The sequence below is a fragment of the Prionailurus viverrinus genome, chromosome B4, assembly GCF_022837055.1.
Source record: "Prionailurus viverrinus isolate Anna chromosome B4, UM_Priviv_1.0, whole genome shotgun sequence".
NCBI classification, from domain to species: Eukaryota; Metazoa; Chordata; class Mammalia; order Carnivora; family Felidae; genus Prionailurus; species Prionailurus viverrinus.
In genome coordinates this window covers 33,071,429-33,085,559 of record NC_062567.1, presented here as the reverse complement: position 1 = coordinate 33,085,559, position 14,131 = coordinate 33,071,429, and the positions used below count along the sequence as shown (strand labels likewise).

Here is a 14,131-nt window from a genome sequence, read left to right as displayed (position 1 = left end):
CCACTTGGACCCTCTGGCTGCCCTATTGCATGGATGGAGGTGTGATCTGGGGTCTAATTGTTTTAGGTCCTTTTGAAATGCAATCCTCCTCTCCCTGGCAAGAAATTGAGAAATCCGGCCCTATTCTACTGGGTCTGATCCCCAGGGCCATAAAAGGAAGGTGTTAGAGCACTGTATTCTTCTGTCTGCCATTCTCCCAAAAAAGTTTCTCCTCCAAGGATGGCATTCCGGAATTACCTGAGGCTGAGTTTTCCCCCAAAGAATGCTTTTAGCAGCAAGCAGGGTGTTTGGAAGACCTCTCCTTCCTGACCCTTTTCCCTACCTCTCCTGCCCCATATTGACAAGCGAGGACCAGGGGAAAGTATGCTCTGAACCTTGCTGTTCTCTTCCTTCCTTCAGTATTCACTCAAGGGCCATACAAGGAATTCTCATGTGTTCCTGCAACAGTCTTATCAGGCAGTTTTCCTAAAAAAGAATGGGTTAAGTGAGAATTGTTTGTAGTTTATTGATTCTTCTAAATACACTCGGTATATGGTGAAGTCTTAGCAGCACTGCCTGCTCTGGGTTCTGGGGGAGGAAAGTAGGAGACCCAGGTATAGAGAGAGGCATCCACTAATCACTGTAAGGGAACTCCTGTTTCTTTGGGACCTCATGTGTGCCTGACATTGGCTAGATCCTTTTCATGTGTAATTTTGTTTGAGTGAAGGCCAAGAATTGAGCTTTACTTCAGGAAAGAATCCAGATTTGATTGGGGGAATGACCTATGAAAGCAGATCCTACCATTGTCTCTGTATGCTATTCTGTTACAAATGGAACCCTCCGCTTGCCTTCTTTCCACAGTTTCTTTTTGTAGCTTCCCTGCAGACAGATTTATACTACCCAGGAAGTTATCCTCCAGTCATCCCCTTGGGCCCAGGGTGGCTCCTAGTGAGTCTTCTGTCTGCTATCTTGTGTTACAACTTCCCAGAAAGTCCTGCCTTTTTTGAAGCTGCTGCAAGACTCCACCAGCAGAGGGCAGCAGAGTAGCTTGGAGGGAGCTACTGACACTGCCCCCAGCCTTGGTCAGGGGAACATGGGGGCACCTTCCTGGCAGTGGGTGTGGAGCAGAGACAGAGAGCATGGAACTGTCCTGCTGTCTCTTTCTAGGGAATAGATGGCAGGTATCTCCAGCAGTTCCATGGCTGCTGGTTTCTTAGACTTTTTACTTGAGATGGTTTGAGTTTCCACTCTGAGTTGTTCCACATATAGAGAAACTCCCCACCTTGCTCGTCCATTCTGAAGCCTTGCATCATGTCTTGCTTTCTGGAATGGCACTATGGTCTGTACTAACCAGGCCTGTCGGAGGACCCAAATGCTCCCCCTGAATGCGGAGCTACCCACACTCAGTACCTAATGATGCCCCCAACCAAAAGAGGCAGAGTAATTGCAAGGACAGCTAATCCACTTGAGGACAGACTGGGATCTGAAACCATCAGGACAGACCAGGACCATCAGAGCACATAGTGGCTGCAGTATTACGCTCAGTTGCAGGTACGTTATTTTGAAAGGCAGTTCTGGGAGGAGTGATTTGGCTCTGAAAAGCATGTTTCCTAAAAAACCGAGGAAGAAATCAGACGTGTAGCCTGGAAAAGAGAAAACATAAAAAGCGTATCAGTTGTTTTCAAAAGCTGAAAGGCTGTCAAACGGAAAGGGATTAGACAGTGTAGCTCCAGTGGGTGGAAGTTATAGGGAGGCATTTTTCAACTTACTGTAAGAAAGAATATTCTGGTGAGTAGAGTCATTAATAGATGATGGGATGGGATAGGTTGCCTTGAAAATCCAGCCTGCTCCCCTGAAAAACGCATGAAAGGAAGACTCACGGTGGGTGGGTTGTCATTGGGCTGCAGATCAGAGGCTCCTTCCTGTCCCAGAAGGCCCAGTCAGGGGCTTGAGGCTCCATTTTAGCAAGACTTCTTAGACATGGATCCCTCAAAGAGGGGCCTAGGCCCTCCTCCCTAAAGGCCTTTTGGTCACCCTAGCATCCTGGTTGCTCATTCTCATAGTCTGACTACCCTAGATTAGATAAAGCTCCAGTGGTTTCAGCACTGACTACATGTTGAGCTTGATGGCTGAATCATGAGAGTGACTTCCTGCATCACCTGGGTTTTTCTTGCGTGGCTCCTAGTCCACATCTGACCAGAAGCTGACCCCTGGTTACTTGAGAAACACTGACTTGCCCAGTCTGGTCTGGTTGCAAGCTTCACCGTGTCCTGCCCAGAAATTGAGAAATAGGGCAAAGTTGAGAGATCACTCTAGACCTATTGATGAATGCAGGCCACTTCCCTGTCCACCTGCCAAGACAGGATTATGGGATGTCTGCTTCTGACCACAAGACTCAAGAGAGGAGGAAATGGAGAACAGAAGATTCTGCCTAGTTTAATCCCTGAGATCAAGATTGGATCTCAGATTCTTGCTAAGAACCTAGCCCTTTTCTTCCATACCTGAGTTTTTATGAGTGGTATTTATTATGACAGCCTTACTGAAACAGAATTCACATGCTGTACAATCACCATTTTAAAGAGTACATACAGGTTGGTGTATATTCAGAGGATTGTGCAGCCATCGCCACTGTCCAATTCCAGAACATTTTTGTAACCCTATGAAAAAACCTGCATACCCGTTAGTAATCACTCTCCCTCCTTCCCCTTCTGCTGAAACCCTAGGCCATCACAAATCTTCTGCCTCTATGAATTTTCTTATTATGGACATTTCATATAAATGAGATCATACACTATGTGGTCTTTTGTATCTGGTTTAGTACAGATGCCAAATGCTAGGGGCACCTGGCTGGCTCAGTTGGTGGAGCATGTGACTTTTGATCTCGGGGTTGTGGGTTCCAGCCCTATGTTGGGTGTAGAGATTACTGAAAAATAAAATCTTTTAAAAAATGTTAAGTGATTCACTCAGTATAATGAGTCAAGGTTCATCCACATTGCAGCTTGTACCAGCACTCGATTACTTTGTATGGCTAAATAATATTCCACCGCTTGGATAATGCCACCTTGAGTTTACCCATTCATCCACTGATGGACAATATGAGCTCTTTCCATTTTTTTGGCTATGATGAATAATGCTTCATTGAACATGCATGTATAAGTTTTTGTGTGAGTGTATTTTTATTTATCCTGGATATATCTTAAGAGTGGAATTGCTAGGTCATATGGTGATTCTGTGTTTAACCTTGTGAGGAGCTGCCAGACTGTTTTCCAAAGCTTAAGGTTCCCACTAGGACTACATGAGCATTCCAGCTTCCTCATATCCTCACCAACTTGTTACTAGTGCCTTTTTTTTTAAAGCTTTTATTTTTTTTTAAGTCATCTCTACACCCACTGTGGGGCTTGAACTTACAATCCCGAGATCAGGAGTCACATGCTGTACTCACTGAGGCAGCCAGGCACCTTACTATTGCTTTTTTGATTATAGCCATCCTCATGAGTGCACAGTGGTATCTCACTGTGATTTTGATTTGCATTTCCCTAGTGGCTGAATATTATTTTTTCATAACATTTTTTTATTGAAGTGGAACATAACGGGAGTTTTTTGTGTTTTTGTTTTGTTTTGTTAATCTCAGTAAGATCTCTTTTTTTTTTTTTTTTTTTTTTAAACTTCTTTTTTTTTTTTTTTTAATTTTTTTTCAATGTTTATTTATTTTGGGGACAGAGAGAGACAGAGCATGAACGGGGGAGGGGCAGAGAGAGAGGGAGACACAGAATGGGAAACAGGCTCCAGGCTCCGAGCCATCAGCCCAGAGCCTGACGCGGGGCTCGAACTCCCGGACCGCGAGATCGTGACCTGGCTGAAGTCGGACGCTCAACCGACTGCGCCACCCAGGCGCCCCATGATCTCTTTTTAAGTTTATTTATTTATTTTGGGGGTGGGGAGTGTGCATGCAAGTGAGGGAGGGGCAGAGAGAGAATGAGAGAGGGAGAATCCCAAGCAGGCTCCATGCTCAGTGCACAGCCCATGCTGAGCCTGATGTGGGGCTCGGTCCCACAACCCTGGGATCATGACCTGAGCCGAAATCAAGTTGGACGCTCAACCGACTGAGCCACCCAGGCGCTCCTACATCATATGAGTTTTTAAGTGGTTAGAGGAATACAGTTCAGATTTTCTACTGGGAATGATTTGGATATTTGGAGAGACCATGCTGAGGATCCTATAGATGTGGTTTCCCAGTGCTCATGAGTTGGGAGGCAGTGTGGACCCCATAGAAGACAGAGGGAAACAGCTTGGATGATCCTGGACATTGTAACTTGGGTTCACTTCTACTCCTGGTCTTTGCCACTATCTAACTAGATAGTGGCAGCAATAAAAAAGGCAGATGCATGGCCCATAGAGTGGTGAGAACTTGGCATCTGTGAGGGAGAGGTTTGTGTTAGGATACAGTCTTACTATTGGTCCCATGATTGCTACTCTGTCTCATCTTCCTCCCACAGGTTCTATAAACTCCTTAATGCCCACTGTCCCCTCCACTTAGGTCTGCCTCCTAGGAATCTGCTGGCTATGTACCCTTCCCTGGAATGGATGTTAGTGTGGGCCAAGGCTGGAGGGGTTCATTCTACTGTGTGTGTTCACAGGGCCGAGAAGGCAAATTTATGCTCATTATCAGGAGAAGTTTCTGACCATTAGAGCCATGGGAAGTGAAAGGTGCTTCTCCTGACATCATTTCCCCTGGAGTATTAAGGCCCAGGCGATGGTGTTGGGTCCAGGAGAGACAGAAGGAAGGAAGGGGCCTTCCCAGAGAGCTGGCATCCTTCACCACCTCTCTTGCCTTCTCTTGCAGGGAGCCGGGAGACGGCCTTCACCTACGCAGTGAGCGCGGCAGGCGTGGTGAACGCCATCAGCCGAGCTTGCCGCGAGGGTGAGCTCTCCACGTGTGGCTGCAGCCGGACAGCGCGGCCCAAGGACCTTCCCCGGGACTGGCTGTGGGGCGGCTGTGGGGACAATGTGGAATATGGCTACCGCTTTGCTAAGGAGTTCGTGGATGCCCGCGAGCGGGAGAAGAACTTTGCCAAGGGGTCGGAGGAGCAGGGCCGAGTACTCATGAACCTGCAGAACAATGAGGCGGGTCGGAGGGTAAGCTGGAGCTCTCCCACCTCCACACATACCGTGGGGTCCCTGGCTTCTTCCTGGGCTGAGCCAGGAACAGTGGCCTGGCTGTGAAAAAGGGGGTAGGTCTGACCATGGTGATTCTTACCTACCGTGGCTGACCTGGATTCCTGCATTAATGCCCCATTCCATTTCACAAGGCTCTGTTTCCCGACAGACACATGCAGGTGTAATTTTTATAAACCTCATTTATTTTTCACAGGACATCTGTCCCTATGGGACTTAGGAGGCTCCTTGCCATCAGGATTCCAGGCATACAGAGTAGAGTTCTTGTCTGCCCTTCCTTTGTAACGTGAGCAGATAGGATGGTGGGAAGTTTAGGCCATTTGACCTAGCCAAGGGTTTATGATTTGTTGGAGGCTCAGGTAAAAGCAGAGCTGACTTTTAAGAGCTGCCACCATGCGTATCCAGAAGCCCAATCCAAAAGCACGTGCAAGTGCTAACATCAAACACAGTTCTGTGCATGAGTGGAAGCAGGATGGGTAACCACCTTCTCAAGGCTGTGTCACCAATGTGATGTGAGACGTGACTGTTGGGTGAGCCTCCATTTCAGTGGAAACTATAATGTGGGGTTTGAGGTGAGCGTGGTTTATTGCACATGCAGAGCATACCTGGGTGAGCCTCCGTTTCAGTGGAAACTATAATGTGGGGTTTGAGGTGAGCGTGGTTTATTGCACATGCAGAGCATACCTGGGCGATGGCTCTAGCTTTCCTTTGTGGTGTGCTGAGGAGCACGGGCCTTCTCTGCCTGCCCCTCGCTCATGAAGGCCTCACCGCTGAGCACATGCTCTGCCTCCCCTTCCCTTTGCTGCTCCCGACATGATCTGTCTCTGCTGCAGGAAACCAGAGGGCTCGCTGGGGCAGAAGCTCTCCTTCTGCTGGTTTGGTACATCCCGTGTGCAGGGGAGTGTGGATGTGCGTCCAGGTCTCCTCCTAGAGAGGTCTGAGGTCTGAGCACTGGGTGGTGGGAGTCCCTCCTGGCACAGGGCGAGGGGACTGCAGACCTCTTAGGAAACCACACAGACTTCTTTCTGGGAGCTCTGTCTGCACTCAGGTCTGCATCAAGCCAGTTTGCAAGGTACTGTAGGGACACCAGAGATGAACCCATTAAACAGTGGGGCCAGCAGCTTCTTGAGAAGAAATAAATTGAGAAATTTAATGTTGGTTCATTGGTGATTCAGCAATAGGATATGGATGTATTTCTTAAAAAGTTTATCAACTTAAAAAAATCAACTCATGTTTCATAGGAACACATATTCAATAAACGGAACTGAAATGTCTTTTATAGGAACTGGGATCTGTGATGTTGGCTTGGTAGAACATGGTGCACTTGTGTAAACTTAGTATCATCAATAGTGTGATGTCAAGTTGAAATTAGAATTGGTTACTTGGCCACTGTCTTTCTTACAAAGCCCATACCCGGAGGCTGAATCTGGGGTTGGGGGGGTGGTTATGGATCTGGGTGTGGGGGGTGGTATTAATCTGTGGTGATGTTAGGAATTCTGGGTGTTGCTCCAGTACAAACCAGAGCAGAGAGACCAGCACTGTCTTAGATGATCTTCCATTCTCAGGGCATCTCCAGGGCCACTTCCTTCCACTGTCCCCCAGGACTTTGTCTCTGTTTGGCAGTCTGCTTGCCACTCTTTGCGTATCTACCATGAGACATTTGGCAAAAAAGGTTAGGATCTTCACTTTATCTCCTGAATGCCCAGATTCTATCCATTTTTCAAGATCCCACTTCGAACAGCACCTACTCCTTAAAATCTTCCCCACCCCCCATAATTAGTAGTCTCTCTGCCTCTGAACCACAGTAGAGCAGTTGCTATGTTTCTTGAGGTATTCCTTACTCTACCTCATCCCACTGGCTGTGACTTCCTGAGGACAGGGATTCCATCTATAGCTCTTTGAAACAACACTCACTGTGCTTTACATGAGTGGGCGCATGCAAATGTGCAGAGCAAAGCCCCCGTATTGCCTCCTAGGAAGAGGTCAAATTCATGGAAGGCTGTTTCCCGTCTCTGCTCTGTGCTATCCTTGGGGCATTGTGGCAGATGCTGAGGTGACTAGGCATTCATCCTAATCTGGACTCCATTTCAGTCACAGTCTTGACCCCACTTCTGCTGGCTCCTCATTTTATTGCCCTTAATTGTTTGTTTGTTTGTTCTGGCCCTTATCTTGGCAAACCTTCCTTCCATCTGCCTTGTTTCTCACTTACACACCTTTCCTGTCTTCCTCTGTCTGTCTCCCTGCCTTTGGGCCCCCTTCCTCCAGTCTCCACACCTCTTCCACAGCCTTTATCTCTCCCTTTGCTCCTGTCTGCTCCAGGTTGGGAATTCCTGTCCCTCTCTATTTTTTCTCCCCTCTCTGAGGAGCAGGCCTCTGCCATCAATCACCATCTGAGGCCAAAGGTATTCACCTCCCACCTTCTCACACCTACACAAACAGTTCCTTAAGAAAGACTAAAATGGCGGCAGGGATTGAAAATTTCCTGCACTCGTATTCTACGACCAATTAAAGATTTTACTTTTAAGTAATCTCTACACTTAACATGAGGTTCAAACTCACAACAGCCCCAAGATCAAGAGTTGCACACTCCGCCGACTGAGCCAGCCAGGAGCCCCAAACCATTTTTTTAACAGACTATCTAGGATCTGACATGTTGGCCACAGAATAAATCTTGGGCATACTTTGCAAGCAATTTCTCTTGGCCTTTGAGAGTCTCTAGTAACCCCATTCTAGACATCGATGGCAAGAGCAGTGGGTTGATACTGCCTTGTCACTCAAGGGCTTAAGCATTTTCCAGATAAAAGCTGCCTAATTCTTGTGACATTCCTATCAGTTACCAAGCTCAGTCACACCATTAGTGCAGAAGAGGGACTTAGGGCTTTGCCAAGGAGCAAGATGTAGAACCAAGAAAATATTTTAAAACTTTGTTGCTTTTTCAGTTAGCAGAAAAGGCTAAACATTGAGATTTCCGCCCCCCCCCCTTTCCTGTAAGAGGAGCTTATATATATTATCAATAGTAAACTATTTGAATATACAAATATTACAGTGTCTCCATAGATGAAGGGTGGAATGAATGTCTGCATAGTGAAGATCCGTGACACTCTTCCTCTTGGATTTGTTTTACGAAAGCTCCGTTCTTACTCTGCGGAGTCGTCTCCGGCTCTCCTTCCCCAAATCTCCCTAAGTGTTTGCTTCCAGTAGAGATGCTTATCCTGTTCCCTTGGTCACTTAGTGGTGGGGTATACGGTTTTAGGCCCTTAATGTTTCCTCTTTCCAGCAGCACCAGATGCCTGACCTCCCTCTCCAAACCGAGGACCATTTCCAGAGGAATGTCAGGCCCCGGCTCAGACTGGGGGATTTGTGCCAGAAGAGGGTAATTGCAGACCCTGTCTTTGAAGTGCCTGTTGGAATGGGGTGTTGGTTCCTTTATGCCCTGGGCCTGGAGCTGCCAGCCAAGTGCTGGTCCTTTAACGCTGGGGAGGAGGCTCCTTCCTTCTCCACCCTAAGCTGTTTTTAAGCCCCAAGATTGGAGTGCAAAAGTGCTAGTCATCCTGACTCCCTTCTGGGTGGCCCTGGCCAAATTACTGAGCCTCTCTAGAGCTTCAGTTCCTCCACCACAAAATAGTGGGGATAATTCCACACCAGAAAAAAAATCAGGAAGAGTTTTGACAAAAGTAAGATGAGCTGATGATGGTTAAGCTATTTCTTGCACCTGCAGTGGTCTCTGCACAGTGCTGAATAAAGACACAATCTGGGGACTCTTGAAAAGAAATCCTAGAGAAACCCTTGAAAAAATGAGTCCCGACTCCGTCCATGACAATAGCTGTGGCATAAGAAAATGTTTTGCAGCGGGCTTGCATTTTTATCTTGCCATCTGTACACCCGGGCCTGCCTCCAGGGCTATTGGACACAATGCATCAGTATGCTTTCATTGAAAAGCACTTTGTAAGCAGCTTTTTGGTCTGCGCCTGCTTTTAAAATTTTGATTTGGGATAACCCAAGTTCAAATCCACTCCACATTGTTGTGGTTCAGTGGCTTCAGGGATTTGTTTTCAAATACATCACCTCTGTTAGTGGGCCCACTGACCTACACTTGCAGTGCACAGGGCCTTACCTCTCTGCTTCCACACTCAGTCCCTCCGGGGGGGGGTCTGCGGGTGCTGTGGTGCAAGAAAACGGTCTTGTTCACAAACACCGTGTGGTGTGTGGCGAGGCCCCTGTGACTGTGGAGTTGAGGACCAAATGTTAACACAGAAAAAGGGACTGTTTAGTTCTTAGGGGATTTGGCAGAGTCAGAGAGAGCTTTTTGCTAACCAGGGCCATGCCAGCAGTTTCTGTGACAGGCTAGCAGTACGACTGGATTTTTTTTTTCCCCGATTGTATTCCATATGATGCAAAAGCTGGACACTGTTTGCTGGTTTGTGTTTGTTTGTCTGAGACTTTGGTCAAGATAGAAATATCCCTGTTTTCCTGATGGTAAAGATGACACATTGATCATAACAAGTTTCAAGTAATAAGCAATGGGAAAAAGGGAGCACCTGGGTGGCTCGGTTGGTTAAGCATCTGACTTTGGCTCAGGTCATGATCTCACGGTTTGTGAGCTTGAGCCCCACTTCTGTGTCTCTCCATCCCTCGCCCACCCCTCACTCATTTATGCCCCCTTTCTCTCTCAAAAAAAAAAGCACAAAAAAGAAATGGGCAAAGTAGAAAGGGCAAGTGCACCAGATGCCATCCTTCTAGCTGATCAGACACAGACACTGCCTCCCCTGTGTTTTTCTATGCGGTGCTCCCTTTATCCACTTTCGATCTGGGTGACTGAGGATCCTGGAAAGATCTTTCTATACTTTTGAAAAACTAATCCTCACCTCCCCAACCATTAGCCATCTTCAGTATTTGGCCTGTGGCACCCCCAGCCACCCTCTTGACATCTTCCAGCAGCATGCTCCCTCTCATTGCCTCCTTTCTCCTCCCCTCAGGCTGTGTATAAGATGGCAGACGTGGCCTGTAAATGCCACGGCGTCTCAGGGTCCTGCAGCCTCAAGACGTGCTGGCTGCAGCTGGCCGAGTTCCGCAAGGTGGGGGACCAGCTGAAGGAGAAGTACGACAGCGCGGCCGCCATGCGCATCACCCGCAAAGGCAAGCTGGAGCTGGTCAACAGCCGCTTCAACCAGCCCACCCCGGAGGACCTGGTCTACGTGGACGCCAGCCCTGACTACTGCCTGCGCAACGAGACCACAGGCTCCCTGGGCACTCAGGGCCGCCTCTGCAACAAGACCTCGGAGGGCATGGACGGCTGCGAGCTCATGTGCTGTGGCCGTGGCTACGACCAGTTCAAGAGTGTCCAGGTGGAGCGCTGTCACTGCAAGTTCCACTGGTGCTGCTTCGTCAAGTGCAGGAAATGCACTGAGATCGTCGACCAGTATGTGTGCAAATAGCCAGCGAGGGCCCACTCCTCTGGCCTCGCCTCTGCTCTGCCTCACAAAGTTTATATTATAGAAATCTATATAAATCTATTTTATATTTGTATAAATAAATGGATGGATGATAAATAATTAAAAGAAGAAAATGGAAAGGAAAGCTTATTTAAGAGACGCTGGAGACCTTTGAGGATTGAACTGTGCTGGTTCTCTATTCTGGGTGGGTGGGGAAAGGGGATTCTCCCCCTCCCTCTGGTGGGTCGTCGCAGTGGGTAGGGACTCGGGGATATTCACTGTCAGGCCACCACGGCCTCGAGGAGACTCATGGTGGTTACATGGAGAAGATGCTTTTGTCTGAAGTCTGGAGTCTTTGCTGGGTGGACAGCCGCCCTGTGACCCCCGTCGTTAGCCAGGAGGCCCTGTGCAAGGTGGCAGAACTCAGCTCAAACCATCGCATCCTCAGGGTCTTGTCCAGAAAACCGATCATTTCTGTAAGAGGCCCAGGGCTTGCTTACCCTTGGGTTTATGTGCACCCTTGCAGAATCCACAGTTACAGGAACGAGGACAGGTCCTATGTCATCTCTGACCGGTGGCCACGAAGTAGACCTGCATCTCCCCAGACTCCTGGGCCTGACTTTCCAGCGAGAATTATTCTCCCTCCACAGTTCACTAGCTCCTGCCACCCATTCCCTGCGCCGAGGGGAAAGCGAGTCCCTTGGCCTGACTTGTTAGGAGAGATGTGAACGGAGTATTTGTGCCACAGCTGCAGAGAGCCAGGAGCGTAACTGGACCAAGCAAACATTGCACTGTGCTCCCGCAGGGAGGGGCAGCTGGGGTGTTGCTGTCACTTCCTCCATCACGGGGGCCCCACCAATGACAGGGCACGTGGCCAAGTCAGGCTCCGCTGGCCCAGCACCATCTTTTCATCTCTGCCCCAGATGTACAGTTTCTCTCTGATATTAAATACCCTTCACTGGAATTTCTCTCCCTTTCCTTTTTGGACATGCGATTATGTTTCATGAGTCTCCTTTTATGTTTGATCTGATCCTTAGAACCCTGCTCCACGGTGCACGTATGGGAGAAGGTAAGGGTATGGAAATGCTTTAGAACTCTAGCCTGGTGGTTGGAGACAGAATAGTATGAAAATTAAGTAAGTTTATGCATTTAAGCACTCTCCCCAAGGGTTAGCCCAAAGTTAAATACTCATAAATGATAGCTATTAGCATTACTATTATGAAAAAAAATATCACAATTATAAGCAAAGAATTCAGAGATTTCAGTTTAAACCTCATGTCTACCTTCCCTTCTTCCATTTTACAGCCCACCCAGTTATCCCTGGTTTGGTCACTGGGTCCTTGGTAAAGCACAGGTGATGGGGACACTCTCTGCAGCCTTCTCTATGTTGCGATCTCCTGTCTTGGACTCCAGGATGTGGAGACGGGAGAGAGAGGGAGACAGAGTTCAGGGGTGATCCACAAAGGGAGATGTTGTATTCTAGAACAGGAGGAAGTAGTTATGGGAGACACATTGATCCAGGTGCAACGGAGTGGCTAGCCTGCAGGTGACCCAGTAAGTAACCACATAAAAACACCAGTTTTATTCTAGAAAAGTTTACTTCTGGGGAAATAATGGAATTAAAGGAGTTTTGGGTTGTAATGAACAAATTATATTGCAAAACAATGTAAAAGAGGTTCTGTCTGAGGGTATTCATGGCCATGTATACTGCTTGTATCTTCAGTACCTAAAGAACCTTCTGACTCGACATCAAAGAACACCAGACCTAGGGTTATTTCACTAGTAACTGCTCCTCACACTATTACTCAGATTCCTTTGGTTGACATTTTCAAGATGAGTAGTCCATGAAAAAGAGATTGAACTCATCTGGCATACACAAGATCAACGCTGTGTCCTCATCTTCATTAGTTGGCATTTAGCCAAACTAACGTGGTCACACAGACCAGCCATAACAATAAGGGTTTTGAAACACTGGCTGGCATTATTTCCTACATCACTGTTTTAACTCCTGGAGAGTTACCTTATGTCAGGTGCTCAAAGTGTCTAAGAGCTGAAATCCAATTCATCTTTAGAAACTTCAGGAAATTAGGTGAGAGTGACTGGTCCACAAAAAGTGACTTTCACGTTCGTGAAAAGGAGATAGATCGTCCCTGTTGTGTTGAGGTTTTCCTGCAGAGTCATGGCAAGGGGATTGAGTAAATATTAAATGTTTTCTTGAGAAAGCAAGTCATATGTTCCAATACCAATGTGACTGTTGCACCCGTTGACCACCAAGGTTAGGAAAGATTTAACCTTCAAAATAGATTGGGATGGAGTAATAGTTACATGCTTGTTAAATCCTGATGAATTGGCGGTTGTCTGTGTTGTGACCAGTAATGCTGTAGGAATGTGGCTGGAAAATACCAACCTAAGAAAGTGAGATTCTGCTCAGAACCACACAGTGTTCGAGCAGGAACAGAAGGTGGCAGTCAGATCTCCTGCTCCTGGGTTTCCAGATAAGGGCCTCCAAATCTTGAGTAGGTCCCAAAGTCTAGTGTGTGTAAAAATGCAGAGGCCTGGGCCTCGAGCATCAGAGATTTTTATTCAGTTGGTCTGGAGTGGAGCCAGAACAACTGTCTGAACCTTTAACAAGACCCTGAGGGGATCCTCTGCTGGTGTTCCAGACACTACACTGGACCTACGGTCAGTAAAAGCGAGCCCAACATCCACAGGGAGACGGGCATCTGAGTCGTCTCAGCAACGCTGTGCAGGATTATTTCCTGGTACCTGAAATTTATTATGGTTAACCTAGAGTCTAACTGAAAGTGTACTGCATTGGATGTAATGCCTGGACCAAGCAGTCCTAACCATCTCAGGGATCCTTTTTATTGAGAGGGGAAAGAACATTCTGGCATAGAGCAGAACCGATTTGCCTTGGGATGTTCTACCTCCCTCTTCTGCCTAGGACTGGTCGGGGGAAACCTACAGATCTATTACAAATATAGTACGGTCATATTTGCTTAACTGTCTGCATGTATTCACCTTGTCTTCAAGATAAAATTCGGAGAAAGGTATGTCTGACTGCCTCCACTTAAAAGTAGATAAGCGGGGGGCGACGCCTGGGTCGCTCAGTCGGTTGAGTGTCCAACTTCAGCTCAGGTCATGATCTCGCAGTTCGTGAGTTTGAGCCCTGCGTCGGGCTCTGTGCTGACAGCTCAGAGCCTGGAGTTTTCTTACGATTCTGTGTCTCCTCTCTCTGCCCCTTCCCCACTCATACTCTGTCTCTCTCTGTCTCTCAAAAATGAATAAACATTAAAAAACATTTTTTAAAAAAGTAGATAAGAGGGTAGGAACGCAGTCACAACCAGGGTTAAGATGAGGGTGGGCCTACATTCATAAAACCGTTCTGATGCAAGTCTCTCAAGAACTTGGATTCGAAACCTTAATTTGGAGAACTCAGTGGTCATCCGCTGCCTATCCTCTGAGGTCAGAGACAAAACCTGCTATTTGTATTAAAACCCCAAATTAGTTATTGCTTCTGAAATTCTGCTCTGCTCACTGTCTTA

General features: G+C 47.4%; 1 protein-coding gene across 1 annotated transcript in view; it reads left to right on the top strand.

The window, feature by feature from the left end:
- WNT5B (Wnt family member 5B) overlaps window positions 1-11,531 on the top strand; it is a 105,922-nt gene extending 94,391 nt beyond the window's left edge. The window contains exons 4-5 of the mRNA XM_047867898.1: window positions 4,823-5,115; window positions 10,131-11,531. Coding sequence (XP_047723854.1) covers window positions 4,823-5,115; window positions 10,131-10,589 — 752 coding nt within the window. The 3' untranslated portion in view covers window positions 10,590-11,531. The remainder of the gene's footprint in view (window positions 1-4,822; window positions 5,116-10,130) is intronic.
- The last annotated feature ends 2,600 nt before the right edge of the window (window positions 11,532-14,131 follow it).